Source organism: Strix aluco, chromosome 15, assembly GCF_031877795.1.
Source record: "Strix aluco isolate bStrAlu1 chromosome 15, bStrAlu1.hap1, whole genome shotgun sequence".
NCBI classification, from domain to species: domain Eukaryota; kingdom Metazoa; phylum Chordata; class Aves; order Strigiformes; family Strigidae; genus Strix; species Strix aluco.
In genome coordinates this window covers 3,181,254-3,198,352 of record NC_133945.1, presented here as the reverse complement: position 1 = coordinate 3,198,352, position 17,099 = coordinate 3,181,254, and the positions used below count along the sequence as shown (strand labels likewise).

The following is a 17,099-nucleotide window of genomic DNA, read 5'->3' as shown; positions in this document are numbered from 1 at the left end:
TTCAAAGTTTCCAGCCACCTGATTTTGACACTGCTTGTTCACCTGGAAGCTCCAGTATCACTGCAGTGTCCAAGGAAAAAAAAATAAACATATTGGACCAGGAGGTAATCTAAGGAAGCAGGCTCCACCAGTGGAGCTGAGCTGCCTCGGTTGTCTGTAGGTGATGCTAATGCCTGTGATGCTTTTTTTCATGTAACTGACCATATAACGTTCTGAGTTGTCCTTACTTTGACCGATGCCCTTTGTGTTTCATCTCTCTTCAGGTGTTAGTGATGAAGAGGACCAGAAGCCAGTACGTCTTCCTCTCAAGGTCCCTGTGGAGTTGCAGCCACGAAATAATCATGCATGGGCTCGAGTACAGAGTCTTGCCCAGAATCCACGGCTTAGGTAAATGAAGAACTGATTGTGGTGCTCAGACTAGAATAGGGAGATAAATGAGCAGCATTCTAGCATCATCTTCTCTCTTCAAGGTTCTTTGCCACCTGTGCAGTTTATCTCTGATAATGCAGTTTGCCTAAATGTACTTATTCTGAAGGCTTTGTCTATCCAGAGTACATGATTGTTGTAACCATGAGATACCAGACTCGAAAATTAGGTTACCATTGTTCTTTATGTCTTTTGAGTAATGATAGGAGCTACTAGAGTTGGAGATTAATGTATTTTGTGCCATGTGCACCCAGTTGTCAGAGCAGAGTGCAAGTAAAATAGTTCTACTAAAATTTGTATTGAATGTACCATGAGACACAGGCAGAGGGAAGTAAAACAATGGTCAGAGTTGCCTGCACCAAGACTCTGAACATGTCAACTGCAACACAGTGATACTAGCAGAAAGGAGGAATTTATAGCTTAATCTCCTCCCTGCAAAATGTAGCTGGTGCTGTTGTTTCAGTGTCATCAATGGCTGTTCATCCTAGTACTTACATCTAGTCCAAAACTCAGGGCAGAAAACACAAGACCTCTGTGGTGTTGATTGTTCTTTCAAATAGTGTACTTCAGTAGAATGGCCAGAGATCATGCAGAGAGGAGAATGAAGATTTTTAGCATTAGGTTTATTTTGTAAAATGATTTAAGAGCAAAAAGTACATGTTTAGGGTTTCTTTCTCTTTCTTTCTATACTTTATGAGATCGCTTTGTGCCTTGTCTGCACTTCTGCAGTTTAGCTAAATCTTGCCATCTTTTCCTGTCTTCTTCCATCTGGAGAAACTAGTATCTCGAATCATGGCAATCAGATTTATCTGCTAGGCTTTTAGATCTTTCTCAGTTGTGAGTTATCTAGATTTTAAAGTTGCTGGATAACGCATGTTTTTGTTTTTCTTGGATTTTTTCTTAGAGCTTGGGAGTGGTAGGTGTGTTGCCTGTGCTTGTATTAAAGAATGCCATTTTCTTCCCTTAATTCCCATTCTAGAATCAAGGCTGTGATTTGAACTTCTGACATTTTTTTGCCTGTTCCCTTGCTTTGTTTATCTTGCATACAGAATGATTGTGGAGTTACATCGGAAGGTCTCCAGCCTCATTGAGTTCCTGAAGCAGAAGTGGGCTCTCCATGAAGTGCGTATTGTATCCTTTTTCTGCTTAGTCTGTTCTGTATGCTGTGTCCTGGGAGCAATTCCCTTCCTATTCTAAGTTCATTTGTGCATCAGAAGTGTGGTTCTACCTCAGATTTACCAGTGGTAGAGGTAGAGGTCAGTATCTCAGCATCACTAATGGAGACTTCCATGGGAAATCCCATCATACTCCACTTTTACCTCAAGTCTTCTCTGCTATAATCCCCTGAAAAGCTAGTTAGTAGTAAATGAAGCTCCCTCCCTTTATTTCATTTCCTTAAACTGTGAGGTTACTCTCTTTCATTATAGATGAGTGACCACCGTAGTAGCCTGGGTAATAACTGTGACAATTTTGTTTCCAGTTTCTGCGAAGAGATTAAGGACAGATCTTTCCACTTGCTTTATGCAGTTTCACCAAGTGAAGGCTTAAGCTCCTTGTCTAGGTAGCTGCTGCTACCTGTTACGTATCTCTATGCTGTCTGAGCCATACGACAGTAGAGATAGCCCCGCCTCTGAGCTTTGATCCATGGAGTAAAAGGATTTGTGAGTTAACAGCCATTCTGTTCTCCTGTTGGCTAATATGCTGTATCCTGTTCTTAGTCCGTTAATTCAGGCTTTTCTTTTTAATTTAAAGAATCTGGGAGAAATATCAGCATAGCACTTAAACCTAGAAGGATGTCAAAACATGTAAGATGGAAGTTACTGCACAGAAAGGGGAGTCTGTTTTGCTATGCAGTGACGTTGGAGTTTTTTATTTGGTTTTGTTGGGGTTTATTAGTTGGTTGGGTTTTTTTATAATTACAATGATGTATGAAGCAGAGATAAGTAATTTTGTCTGGAACAGAGGTTTAGTTTGTGCTTGTAACAGCTCTTCATTGTAGTCCTTATCACCACAAAAGGACTTAATTTCTGATCATAGAGTCTTCGTATCTATGTTGAATAGAGAACATGTCCTTGATCAGCTACTGTTTGGTGGTTTTTTTTGGTTTTTAAACTTGCAAAATAGGCTACCAGGTGCTTATTTGTAAGGGGCAGATGATTGTTCTATTCTTTGACACATCTTTTGTAGCGTAAAACACTAGAAGAACGGCAGCTTCAAGACTCCAGAGACTCAGAAACAAGAGGCAGCTTCTCAGAGGAGAAAGTGATGCTCCATCTCTTTCCGGGAGAGAACTGTACACTCACTCCGCTGCCTGGGGTAGCCAGAGTGGTCCACTCCAAGGCTTTCTGCACAGTGCATTGGCAGGAAACTGGCAAGTGCAAACAGAACACAAAAGACTCTCACTTACTCCCCCCTGCACAAATCCTAGGCATACAGAGTGGTCAGGGGACAGCTAGGGGACAGCTAAAATACATGCGGGGAACAGAAGGTAAAGGTGTTGGAAGGGCAGAGAGCACTACAGAGTCAAGCAGAACCTCTCAGCCCACAGCTGAAGTTTCTGCAAGCACTGAAGATGGTGCCCCAGAGCCTGGCCTGGTGGAAGGAACAGCCTCAAATCTTGGCATCACTAATTCTCTCCAAAAACTGCCTTCTGGACTTCAAGATCCAGGAGGGAACCACGAAAAGCTGAGTTCAGTGGCCTTCTGTGTGGAGGGCAGGGAGGCCCTGGCTAGTGACCAAGCAACTGTGCTACCATCGTGCAGCACAGCTTGTGCTTGCAGTAAGATCCCTGATGTGGAGGAACTCTCTCTGCTCGATCCATTTCCACGGTACATGAAGTCCTGTCAGGACCTGATCGTCCCAGAGAAATGTTCTTGCACAGACAAACTGCATGGGAAAGACTCTACTCCAGCAGCTGCTGATACTTCTCCTGTGGCTTTTCCAAGCGGAAGGAGCACAGAGACATCTGACTCCTGTTCACAGCTACCAAGAGGTGGTGTGGTTTCACCTGGCAGTGGCCCATCCAGATACGAAACTCAGGCTAGCCACAGCCAGGGCCAGCAGCTTGATGCTAGTACCAAGGATATAACAGATGCAGTAATGGAGGATTCTCAAGAGAAGCTGGGCTCCTCGTTTCCACCTCCACCTCAGGGACAATCTAGTACAAAGTCTCTCAAGGATGACCCAAGCCGGCTCTCTCAACAGGTTAGAGAAGAAGGATGGAGTCTACGAACTTCTGAGAGCCTTACGCTGGCTGAAGTCTACCTCATGATGGGCAAACCGAACAAGTTGCAGCTGGAATATGACTGGTTGGCTGTCTTGGAGCCAGAAACCCAGGATGCTAGGGAGCAAACTTCTGAGTCAAGTGCTGTTCCCACATGTACCACCTTTCACAAGCAGAGACTCCTAAACTGCCTTTTAAAACTCATCTCTACTGAAGTCAATCCCAAACCAGTAAGTGGCTCTTGTTCATGTTGCAGATGCTAAACTCTTATTTGATCTGGGGAATAACTGCCCAGTCATGTTTTCTTAATAAATCAACGACCAGCCTTGCCATCTTGGGGATTCCTGTGTTTAAAAAAAACCCTAAACAAACAACATGACCTAGCTTGCTACAGAGCGGACTTTTCCTCAATATGCTGCATTTGCTTTTTTACACTACCTTTTAGTTTCTGGTTTGCTGTGAGTCTCAGTGGTATTACAGTGAACGTTTAATGTGACTGCTGAAGAGGTCGCTCATGAGGTTAGGTTAGGTAGATGTCTTCTATTCTGTCTCAGGTTCACAGAACCATAGAGCAGCCCAGGTTGGAAGGGACCTTGGAAGATGATCTGGTCCAACCTTTTGTGGGAAATGAAGCCTGGATGACAAAGGGAACCTAGACGATATCAATATTCGACGTGAAAACCACAACCCTTAATTTCCAGTGTTTATGTAGTTCAAGTTGCACTAAGTGTGTGAAAAGAATTTATTTCTTTGGGATAGCATAGCCAGTATAACTACGCCTGCCACAGTGATTTTCATAAAAGTTCCCTGACTCTAGGATAGTTGTTTAACAGGCCCAGAAAAATATCTTCTTCCTTAGGCAGACAACTGGGAATGAACTTGCTTTCCTTCTTGTGCATTGTAACCAATGTTTAAGATCTGCCCCTGTGATACCTGGGCAGCCATTTCCACCTAGTGCAACCCATTGAAACTTAGTAAAACATCCTCTTAAAGACCAAAAAGACCCTGAATTCGACAGATCTGGCTGAATGCCTGGGATGGAGATTTGACGAGTTAAAGATACAATTTGTGTCGTATTCCAGCATAGGATGCAAATGTATCACTGTTCCCAAACACACGTAGTTCTTTGATCTTTCTTTGTTGGTGCGGACTTAACCCCCCTTGAAGCTCCTTTTGATCCTGATTTTATAGACCTAGAATGTAGGATCTTATAAATTTAAAACCATCTTTGCTCAGATACAGCTCCAGATATAGACTTTGTTTGAACTGTGAAGACTTTTGGTCTGACATCTCACAGATCTGTGACAATGTCTCCTCTTTGGCATCTACCTCTGGTAACACACGTGACAGCCAGGGATGACATGATTAAACAATCACAAACTAGAAAGAAGAACATCTCCTTAGACTTGGGGGGAGAGGGGTAGAAGAGGTAAAAAAACCCAACAGTTACTTTTCAAGTGTTTTCCTGTCACTTTAGCACTCTTAGTGTCTTAATCAAAGCAGTGTAGTGCTACTGAAAAATAAAGGAGCTCTTTCAGATATGTACCATATCGTACACTCAAATAAAAACAAGTAATGTAACCTTTTATTTGTCAAAAACCACTTTATACTCACCGTGCTTCAAAAAAAAGAGATACTCATCTCGCAGCAGTGAATGTTGTGAGACTGATACATATTGAAGAGGTGAGGATGATATTTACTGCCTAATTGAAAGTACTGTAGACTTTCTGAAAGTTTTATCTCTTAAATCCTCTGCATTTCATCAAATAATGACAGGAACCATAATATCTTTGCCACGGGGTACTTTAACAGAGGAAGGATTGATTGTCTAGATCCCTGCTATTTTCTCAAGATAATATGTAACAAAGCCAAATGGCCAACTGTGCTGTGGTTCATTCCTTTAAATGAAGATGACCAGCATAAAACAAACTGTAGCAAATTGCATTGCACTCAAGTGTGGGTGGTAATATTATGCCTGTGGTTGCATAGAGATTCCTTAAAAAGGGAGTATTTTCTAGAAAAGCGTTTAAACAACTTAATTAAAATAACTGGATATGCCTGGAAAATGAGTAAAGCACCTTGCCGCATGCCTCTTGTTATTGCTGTATTACAGTATGAAATAGGAGAAGGGATGGGGAAAACTTCAAAACTATGGTCTCTACTTGGTTGGAATTAAGAGCAAAATATTTTTGTCCAGGTATACTTCCAAACAGAGGAGCCCTCTGCATGGCTAGAGTTTATGAAAATCAGTTTTGCACTGAATCAAAAACACCTTTTCCATTACTGTGACAAATCTCTTTACCTCTTTTTTTTTTTTTTTTTCAATTAAATCTTGGGGTGGTCCAGCACACTGTGTGAAGCTTGTTGAGTATTAACCCGATCATAACATAAATTACTGGTAGTGAACCGATGACATTTAACACTGCTAAATGCACAGGAGGGGAATTTCAGCTGCCCACCATGCACACACAGAGGTATTGGTTAGAGTACTTAAAGATATTGTAGTATGTCAGATTTCTTTTTTAAAGCTTCCTAAGTAGAGTGGGTTTAACAATACGTTTGCTGTAACAGTACACAATATTCATTTCATGTGCCTGTGTTTGTAGATGCCCGAGATGAGCTCTGTTGCCACATCACCTATAAAGCCTGCTCAAGAGGAGCAGTCACTGACTCCTCCGGGTAAGGTGATTGCCATCAGCACCAGGAGTCCAGGTTGTGCACGAAATCAATCTGCCCTTCGCAACAACAAGACTTTTTCTCCTGGTGCTGCTTCCAGCTCCTCAGGTTAGTATTCATAAAAATCCATTTCAAGAGATCAGGCCATTAGTACCTCATTGCGTGATAAGTACATCCCAGTCATGTGACACTGGCAGAATGAGTGGTTTTATTCTTATAAACTTAACTGTTTAAGAACATTAGTATGCGTTAATTTGCTTGAGAGTTGTCCTAAATTCAGTACTATGAATCTTGAAAAACAACACGTGTCAATAATGCACTTTAGAGTCCAGAAGAACTCTCACAAGTCACTCTTACAGAAGTTGCTGCTGGCATTCGTTAGGAGCTGGATGATACAGGGTTTGGGAACTCAGGAGAGTGAAGGCTTACAGAACAGGAGAGTAAATACATGGTGTAAAGTTTGTTGATGAAATAATTAGTGAAAATTTTCTGTGCCATTATAGAGTATGGAATGATGATGAATTACCTTTTCTTTTAATAGAAGGTACAGCTTGTGAGCCCTGGCCATGCGGACCAAGGATTTCAGTTCTGTTATTCAGTCCAGTTGCATTTGCCAGCACATGTTTTATGACTTCAGAAAAGTCTGAAGGTGTCAGGGTTACTGGGAACAATTGTGATTCTTACGCTGTGCTTTTCACACCTCTGCTGTAAGAAGCAATGGGCCATGAGCAATTTAACTGATGCTGTAAAGCATACTTGGTGCTCTGTGTGGTTTTCATTTTAAAATGGCATTATAGCAATTTCATCTTTGTCTAAAGCTTCATTGCACTTACTTGCAGACAAGGACATACTTACTTAAATATCTAGTAAAAAGCCAATAATTTAATAAATCAGATAAATGGTTATGTTTCAGTGAGATACACAGGCTTGAAGGACATATCTTTTTAAATTAGACTTGAAAGTAGAATCAAACTTCCTTAGTTTGTGACATTCATCTTTATGAGATTATATTTTATGCTTCCCTAATGCCTTGAAAATCCTTTGTGCAGCATTTTAAGTAAGGGTAAGGATCATCCACTGAGGATACCAGACAGAAACATCAAGAAGATAACAATACTTTGTATCTGATCCCCTAGAAACAGATAACTGTTCTGATTATGTAGAACTTTGCTGATTCAAAAACAAATACAATTATCCGTGCTGGTCTTTGATTTGCATCACTGAATTACAAGTGGAGTTGTGTAGCACTATGGTCTAACATATTATGAAGCACAGAGTCTTTAGTGCAAAGTCAGGATGTGAAAAATATAGACTTAGCTATTCCTGTTTTGTACAGTACCAAAGATAGCCAAGGTGGCTTCAGCCAAGCTGTTTGGCTTGAACAGAGGAGCAGTAAAAGTGTGTTCAATACAACATTCTGCCTAGTTAATTAGTTTAGCTTCTTGACAGTTCTGACTGGGTCATGCACTCAGCTTAGGCCTCGGGGAGTGGCGTTCCGATACCCAGCAAGTCTGATATCTTCACCCTGAGTTGTGTTGTTTTGGTAGACAAACTGAATCCCTTTGATCAGCCCTGATAAGGGTGTTCTGGATTGTTTGTGCTCTGGATTGCAACCTTCAGTACACAGTAATTGTCAAGCTTTTTTCTATCTTCACATACAGTGCTATTAAATGACTGCAGTGATTTGGTTGTCAGCAAACTGCTAGGTTCCTTTTGGTGATGAGTCTTCTAAGTGTGTTCCCTCATAGACGTTGGTCCTGAGTCTGTCTAGGTGCTAGCTGCTTTTTTTGGTTTTGTCTTTTGAGTTTTTTTAATTAAATTGATTTGGTCTTCTCAGTAGAAAATAAAGATTAGAAGATAGCCTGTGTCCACTCCAGAAGTACTGAAAGTGATGGCAAACTGACAGCTCTGCAAAAGCCACACAGCTAGCTGGAGAGACAAAAAAGAGGATACAAAGAATCATGAAAAGAGATTTAGAAAAAGTGAAGCAACAGCTGTGATGCAACATCACCCATGGTGCTTAAAATATCATTACGTAATTATAGTTGCATCCCTTTATTTTTTTAAAAAAAAAGATAATATTGTGTGTATTACTTTTAACAGTTCTCTCTTAACTCCTGGTCAGGCAGGAGGCACAAATTTTTATGTTGTTCTGCATTTAATTGATTTTTAGATACGTTGGCACACTGTAATTTTAACTAACCTTTGGAAGAACAGCAGAATCTAGAGCAGCAGGGTGGAGATGGCGATTTTGCCTTTTAAATAGGAGGATAATAAAACCTGCAGGTTTACTTGTTAGGTAAATAAAGTTTGATGTTCTTCAAAACACTTCTTGAATGCTGTTGCGTATATCTATAGCGTGGCCTCAGCTTGTGCTGTATTGTCTTCCTGCCCAGGGAGGCAGCAGGCGTGACTGGTTGTTGCCTGCATTGCTGCTTCCCCCTCTGGGCTCTGCTGCCTCCCAGCTGGGATCTCCAGCCTCCACTTCCCCTGCTGCCTCCCAGCTGGGATCTCCAGCCCAGCAGTGGAGGCTGGAGTACTGTGACAACCGTCAGTGCAGTATGACTCTGAAAATAGCTGTTGTTGTCTGTTGTAGCAAAACCCAGTGTTAAATGCACAGCGAGCACTTCCTTGGAGGAGAGGCAGGTACGCTTCTTGGTTATCTCAGAATGACATGCTAACCACACTGGTTTTCATCCTAGCTGGATGCCTGCAGAGTGGGCACAGCACTGTGAAATCCTACAATATTTTTAAAAGTTAAATGTAAGTGGAGAAGTTTTACTCAGACCAAATGCCATTATTTCAGTGTGCCAAATGTATTACTAAGACAATCCATCTTTTGGAAGGTGTTTTGGTAAATTGATCCCCACTCTTTCATTTCTCTGTCACCAGAATAATTTTATTGGGGTTGCCCATTGAATTATTACGAGGAAGGGGTAGGGAGCGTAATTAAAACAGGAACACTGTAGAATGAGTCTGTGTTTGTATTATCTTCCCCTACAAAAGGAATGGTGGATATTTAGTTTGCTTAGTGGGAAGGACCCTCAACTATTTCTACAAGCTGAACAGATAAACTGGTTAACACAGTCTGTGGGGGGCTTAAAACTGGGTTATTAAATTCTAGTTTCTTCAGTAGAGTAAAATTGCGTTTAACCCCCTTCTTTCAAGGATTTCAAAGCAAGTGAATGTTTGCAGTATCCTTGTGAAGCAGGTAAACACTGCCAATTTGCAGGTGGGAAGATTGAAGTGTCCAGAGTTTCATGATTTGAGATCACAAACAGGTGGTGGCAGAGCCAGAATCTCTGTATGATCCTTCAATTACTAGTTACTTTCTTTTTGTTTTCACTTCATTTAAATTGCTGTTAAAATCTTCTAGGTTTGAGAAACCTCCCTAGACCTCTTTTGGTGGCTGGGCCTTCAAGTTCTGGAAGCACTGATGCTGATGGTGGACTCTTTGCAGTTCCTACAACTCTACCCCCCAATAGCCGCCATGGGAAACTGTTCTTGCCTAGCAAAGAAGCAGAACTGACCTTCCGGCAGCACTTAGACACAATCAGTGTAAGTGGGGTGACTGAATGAAAAAAGTAGCATATTGTGCCTGAGCCAGCTTCCAGTAGGTATTACAGGGGCTTTTTGGCTCATCAGAAAGTATGAGCTTCCCTATGAAGCAGTGCTTCTACTGATGCTCAAGCATAACATTATATTAGCTGAGATTAGTCAGGTTTTGACTATATAACTATGCTTTGAAGTGACATCACCTCTTCAGTCCTGAATCTGAATGCCATCATGCAGCCTGATGAAACTGGTTCACTCTCTAATTAAGTTGCTCCAGCAAATATGTTTGCCAGGTTTAGCAAAACTGATATCCTTTTTATTGTACAGCTACTTTTAATACAACCTCCTTGCTGTGTTTAATCCAAATACTCATTTTGTTTTTATACGTACAGTCTCAGTAACAATTTCATAGCAAGCTACAGTAGTTAAGTAGTGAAAGGGCCTTTTTGGGAGAAAACTTTATCTCCATGAAACAAGAAGAAAAAGGTAAATACATTCCTGGTGGAAAATTTTTGTACTGTAGCAGAAAGAATATTCTACTGTCCAAAACAAAACAATATTTTCATAAATAGTTCCAACTTTATTGAAACCCGGAGTTTGGGAGGTATAATTTATTCTGTGTCTGCACACTTAAAATACTTTCTAACACATTTCCTGTTCTTGTCCAGATGCAGTCAGACTTCTTCTTGCCAAAACCAAGAAAGTTACGGAACAGGCACTTGCGGAAGCCATTAGTAGTACAGGTCAGAACAATTTGCAAAGTGTGAAATGCCTGTTTTGCTTCCTGAATAGATATCAGTAAGGCTGTAATGATTGGCAGCTAATTGAAATAAAAAACTGAACTTCCCTTATATATCCACTGAAAAAATGAAGCCAAACATATGAAGGAACAAGCTTTTTAGTCTGTATTGTAACCAGCCATGTTATATTCCCTGTATGAGGAATGTCAACAATAGTAGTAGTCCAGTGCATGAAGTAGTTTCAGAGAAGGGGCTTTTTTATTTTTTCTAAAGTAGGTTCTGCTGTTTGGGCCTGCTGGTACTGATGCACAAGCAGTGGGTGTTCATGTGGTGTCCTGGTCTGTCACTGTTAGAGCTGTCACTGCTGTTGCAACAAGATCTCCCTTTAGATATTTTTTCCTGCTTCCTACTCACTAATGACTGTTCAACTCTGTAGTGAAATAAAATATAACATTATTTGAAAGAACAATGATTTCTGGAAAAAAATGGGACTTGAAAAGAGAGGTATGGAAGAGGTAGCCTGCTGTCATGGAACTTTGGTGGCAGGCAGGCATTAACCTCCTTTAGACTGATAACTCAGCAAAAAAGGCACATGGCACTGTGAAACCAGAAGCAGGTGGAGAACATAAAAGAAATCTAAAACCAAAATAATGGAAACTTGTTTGGGGGAAACAAGCTACCAAGTGTCAATGTACCCTTTTGTCTCTTCTGCTCTGTTTAAGAGTAGAAGACCTAGAAATAATGTACATACTATTTTCTGGTGCTGAGATATTCTGGTCTATGCAATTCCATTTGTTTTAAGAGCTCCCAAGTACATACAGCTGCCTCATTAACTCCCACTTGGTTAATTGGAATGGAAGATCAGTTTGCACACAGACTAGATCCCATCCTTAAGATCAGTTCTGTAATTCTGTGGGAGATTTGAAAATTATTGCAAGTATAATTGGAAAGGAATATAGTTCTAATTAGCATTTCTCTGAGAATTGTCCATGTGGAAATTTTCCCTTATAGCAGTTTACGGAGAAAACACATGATTCATATCTGTAGCTTCTTTCTCAAGATTACACAGATTTTATTGCTGTGTCTGTTGCATGATAATCATGCCATGTAAATATTCTGCTTATTCTGGGAGGTATCATGAACTTCTGTGCCTTAGAAGATGAACTTTACCCTCTGTTCTGTGTTTAAATATGTTCTGGTTTATTGTTGTTTCTCTCACGTAGAGAACACTGCTACCCAGGCCATCTGGAAATCCGTCCCAGCATGTCTGTTCTTTTTCTATCTTATCCAACTCATCCATTACAGGTGAGTCTGCATATTTTTCTATCACTTTTATGCTGCTGTGAGAGATGGACTGAAAAGTGTCCCTTAAAACTGCGTAAAGGAGTAATGTTAAAAAGAGGAGAATATCCTTTCAAAGCTACAGAAGCATTTAACAGTTGCTTGAGTCACTTCCTACAGGATGATGGGAGTGTTCCTCTGGATCATTGTTAAGCAAGACATGATTATGATAGAAATTTTTTTCTTCCATTTCCCAGTATTGAAAGCAGGGAAGAGTAAGAAGCTAACTACAAGGAGACAAAACTTAGGTATAAAGTACTTAGATGAGAATTTTTTTGCTGTAGGGTATAATCATTTGTATAGATTTTATAATGGTCTTTTCCTAGTACCTGGGATACTGTTTAAACTTCATAATGGTATAATCAATATACTGCCCATTTGTCCTTTTCTACTGATACACTCATGAGTACAGTGGTGGTACAGACGATCCCCCATCTCGGCTTGAATCTCAAAATCAACATGAGGCCTTAAAGGTTGTCTTCAATGAAAGTAATGAAAGCAGCTTCACTAACACAGCAACACTTGCTGTTGCATTTTTGTGATAAGGCACTGGTTAGCTTGCAGTACTATTTCAAGTTTGTTTTATCATCTCCACTACTTGCATTTCTGGAGCTTGCTACTGTTTGGAATTTCTTTGCTTCCATTGAACTGTGTTGTGCTCTGCTTTAAAAATGTTAAGATTTCATTTGCTTGAGAGGTATTTAATCCTTCACCCTAGGGAGAGGTTCGTTTCGGCCAATCCAGTCCTCACTGACTAAAGCTGCTGTTTCTCGTCCAATTGTGCCCAAAGTTCTTCCAACACAGGCTACCAACCATCTGTCTAGTAAGTAATTTCTTAAACAGAATGAGAGTCACAGTCTGTTGTGATCTGTATGATGTTAAATCGTTAGTTTCTATTTCCCTAGGTAAAATTGTTTAGTGCCTTTGGAAGTTAAAAAAAATAGCTGTGTTAATGATATCTTACCTTCTGTGGCTTTGTGTGACTGCAGAAAGGGAGCAGTCAGTGGTGGGACAGTCTGAACTAGGTTCCTTCGCTGAGTCTGACCTGCAGGCAAAGCAAGGGCTTAGAATTTGTAACCAAAGTTGAGCACTTTTGTGGTGTTCTGTTGTAAGACCACTTTGAACAGGGGTTGTGACATATTTGGAAGAAACTTCTAAACAGTTTATCTACTAACGTGGGATTATGAATTCTACAAGAAGAAAACATGTCGGTGTACCCCAAGCAAATACTGTCTTGCAACAAAAGAATGGGTCCCATAATTAGAATGATTAGTGAGGTGAAAACAATGACTGCCTCTGTGTTTTACTTAGAGGAGTCTCTGTGATGGGAAGACATTCAGATGTTTTAAGTGGACTTTAAAAGATCTGGGTGAGGTTGACCCTGCAATAACTAAGGTTTTTATATTGAGTCTAAATGGCTGCTAGAGGCAAGATAACAAAATAAGGCTATGTTGGTTTTGGAGCTCCTCTAGTAAACCGTAGGAAATTTCCTGAAATTGCACAACTAAATACTTAACAATTCGCAGGACAAAAAAGGGAAAAAAAAAAAAAAACAAACAGAAGGAAAGGGCAGAGGGGGAGAACTGGTATTTTTCTCTAAACTGATTTGATATACCTGATAACATGTTAGAACAGGGCAGAAAAATTAAACATTTTAGCGAAAAGAAATGTTATACTTTGTGAAGAGGAACAACTGATACAGCTGATCAGATAACTACCATTTCGCTTTTTGCACATGTTAAGTTTTGACTGAGCAATTTAAAAAAACTCCCATCTTTTAGATGAGTCACAACAAAGTAATTGCCGGAAGAAAAGGCTTGTAATGTGTTTTTTGCTTTTTTGTTTCACAAAAGGTGCTATTGACTTAGCCGCTAAAAGTGCTGGTATTATCCCTGGTAGCCCGATGACTGTCCTGGATGCAGATGGTTTGTCAGGTGTGTCTCCACTGTCACCAGATGGAGTGACCACAGTGGTCACAGGGCAGGAGTCAACAGCAGCACATCAGAATGGAGGCTCCATCGCCACTGTAGAGGTCAGAGTCTCTTGAGCATGCTTTTGAAAGTAGTTAAGTGTCTTGCTTTTCAGTTGTGTAAAAAAGCTGTATTATTAGTGACTCCTCAATGAGCTGTCTCCTGGAGCTTGCTGTTAGAAACGTTTATCATGGCAAACACAATCTATATTGTGTAGTGTGTATTTTGGGGTTGAGGGATCAAATCATCACCACATTGAACAGATTTCCATCCCATAGAATAGCTTTCAGCTGTCAGACTGTTGAAGTTGGCTACCTGGAAGTCTGGGCTTGAAAAGAAACAGCAGCATTTCAATAGACAGTAATTCAGCAGGGAATCTGGGGCAAAACATTGACTTTTAGGGATATATTTGGAATGTAAGCTGTGACTTGTCCTTGCCATTTTTTTCATTGAGACCCAGATACATGTTAGTCCGTGTCATTTTCTCAGGGAGTTGATGGGTGACTTTGAAAGGCACAATATGTAGAAAGAGCATGCATAAAGGGAGATGTGCACTTGTCTCTTATCTCCCCAGCTATATTTGCACCATCTCATGTAAACATTTGTCACTCACATGATTTCTGTTGTGCTTCTAGGGCTCGGGCCCTGGGTGTCGTGTTCCGTTCATCAGCCTACCAACACGGCATGAGCAGGAGGCAGTTCCTGATGGTTTCCAGGTAAAGTAGTGTTGAAAGAACAGTTGTATGAAATGGGTAGTGCTCTGAAAATGCCACTGGTATTACTAGTTAAAACCCCCTTGTTACCATTGGTACTGTTTTGTGGGAATGGAAATCTCTAGCATCTGAAGAAATTTAAAGAAATTTAGGAAAGCTGCTTAAATTTACGTGGGTGCCATTCTCTAAAAAAGCAAAGCTGACAATTTCTGACCTCTGAAGGACAAACAGGTTTTATGTATTTCTTGATACATTGGAGAAAGTTATACTTGCTTTGCTGTATCATACCTGTGTATTTGAGACATCACAAAGAACGATTTCAGCAGTTGGCAGCCCTGATGCTTGTGTGTTGCTGAAGGAGGAATATTAAGACTAAAAGTGTGATTGTAATGCCACCATCCTCTTCAGAGAATCTTTATGCTGGATCTCTTATTTATGCTGGATCCAAAAGACATAGATACTTAAAAAGTAACTGTGGCAGCACCTAAGTTGTAAGAGTATTGTCATCCTATCCCCACCTTCCTTCTCCAGTGGGACCCAGGACCTTGCATTAGATACTTAAGCCTCAGAGTACAGGCTTTTCTTTTTTTTCAGTGGAAGCCTGTTCCATCCTCCCTGTGACAGGTACATGCGAAGGTGGTCAAATTAATTTGATTGGAGAGCATGAAGGAGAGGAAGATTTATTTTTTTTTTTTTATAGCACAGATGTTAGGACATGAACCTACTGGGCATTTATTTGTGTTGACAGGGCCTTAGGTTCTGGTTATTGCTCTCAGGACAGCTTTGTATATATTACATCAGAAAAAAAATCACAAACAGTTCTATGATGAGGTACTAATAACAAGACTCCTTAAAAAAGATCGGTTGAGTTTTGGGAAGTCTGGCTGTAAAGAGGAGTGAGTTAGTACTTAAAAATATTTATATACTCTTCAAGCAGTTACAGGGTTTTTTGCCTATAGAAAGGCAAACTAATGCTTAAGACCTATCTTGTATGTTCATCAAAATTAATTAATTTTATTATGCTTGTTTCTGTTATGTAGGCTGTATTAAATTTTCTTTGGAATGTTTTCATGTGTTTTCAGAGGGTATGGGCTGAAGCATTTTTTTTAATGCTTACGGATATTTTTCATTAAAATAATATAAATGTATACAATAATATATACCTAAAATTTTAGGAATATTATCTGCTGAATTATTAGTCCTCTTTTTTTTTTTTTCTTTTTTCCCCTTGAAGTCTGACTTTAATCTGATGCTTAGGAGCTAAGCTGTTGCTTTTCAGACAGATTTCCAAGTCCTTCATAAATTTATGAAGTTAACTCTGTTTCTTGTAACAGGGCACATCAGTCCTTTCTCTGTCAGAACTGACCAAGACTCCCCTCCAGAATGGTCTTTCCACCCCTCCACTTCCCTCCTCAGAGGCTTCCAGCACCCGGCTCTCTCCTCCCAATGTTTCCGCTCTCTTGGATATTTCTCTGCCTGGACCACCTGAAGATGTGCTTTCTCAAGGAGAACCTGCCACTCAAATCAGTGACTCTATCATTGAAATAGCTATCAGCTCTGGTCAATACAGTAAGTTTGAGCTTAGCTAAGTCTTCCTATTAACTTGAAATAAAATCCCTGTCATCTTACATGTCAGCAGAAACTTTTCCAGGAAGCAGTTCTTGGTTTTTGGGGGGTTTTTTAATACCTGTTGGAAATAAAATCATGTGCCTAGCCTTTACTTTGTAGCATATATAGGTAGGGGGGTTTTTGTTGGGGTTTTTTTTGTTGTTTTCTCTTTCTAAACATAAATTGGTGCAGTGTCCTGTAACTTTAACGCATTGACTGAATCGGTGATTCCTGACATTGGCTCACAGGTGAAGGTGTTTCTCTCTCACCTGCAAAGCTGAACGGCAGTGACAGCTCCAAAAGTCTTCCATCCCCATCCAGTAGTCCTCAACAGAACTGGATTGCCTCTCCCAGCCATGATCCCCAGTGGTACCCCAATGACTCCACAGACTCGTCTCTCAGCAGCTTGTTTTGTAAGTGTCAGTATGCAGAGAACTGCAACGAAAAAGCTCTTTTCTTTAAAAAAAAAAAAAAAAACAAAAAACAAAAAATGCTGTTTAGTAGAAGTGAATCCTTTGGAAAATCAGAAACCCAGTAGGAGTTTTGTAAAATTCTTCCCTTCTGCTTTCATTTCAACAGTGTTACCTTGAATACACTTTCTTTCTCTTTACAAGTCTGTTCCTGAAAAGATCCTGTGCTAGATTGGGGCCCATACCTTGAGACAAGTAATTCCTTGGCAGTTCTTTGTAGTCTGTTTGGAGCTTGACTCATCAGTTAGGTTGAGACATTTTGGTTGTTCTGCCAAAGTGAAAAGATGCCCTTGGCTCAGCTTTTGGAAAAATAGGCTTCGTTCTGTGCTTGGTCAGCATAATCTCAAAAGACATGAGATCACTGGGTTTGTTTGGGG

General features: G+C 40.3%; 1 protein-coding gene across 3 annotated transcripts in view; it reads left to right on the top strand.

Moving 5' to 3' along the window:
* CRAMP1 (cramped chromatin regulator homolog 1) overlaps window positions 1–17,099 on the top strand; it is a 49,197-nt gene that overhangs the window by 24,691 nt on the left and 7,407 nt on the right. For 2 of the 3 annotated variants that reach the window (XM_074841427.1, XM_074841426.1), the window contains exons 8-19: window positions 264–387; window positions 1,476–1,557; window positions 2,614–3,879; window positions 6,256–6,433; window positions 9,702–9,883; window positions 10,549–10,623; window positions 11,844–11,925; window positions 12,680–12,784; window positions 13,815–13,993; window positions 14,567–14,647; window positions 15,979–16,213; window positions 16,501–16,665. In XM_074841427.1, the coding sequence (XP_074697528.1) occupies window positions 264–387; window positions 1,476–1,557; window positions 2,614–3,879; window positions 6,256–6,433; window positions 9,702–9,883; window positions 10,549–10,623; window positions 11,844–11,925; window positions 12,680–12,784; window positions 13,815–13,993; window positions 14,567–14,647; window positions 15,979–16,213; window positions 16,501–16,665 (2,754 nt within the window). The remainder of the gene's footprint in view (window positions 1–263; window positions 388–1,475; window positions 1,558–2,613; window positions 3,880–6,255; window positions 6,434–9,701; window positions 9,884–10,548; window positions 10,624–11,843; window positions 11,926–12,679; window positions 12,785–13,814; window positions 13,994–14,566; window positions 14,648–15,978; window positions 16,214–16,500; window positions 16,666–17,099) is intronic. The other variant, XM_074841428.1, reaches the window with a different exon arrangement.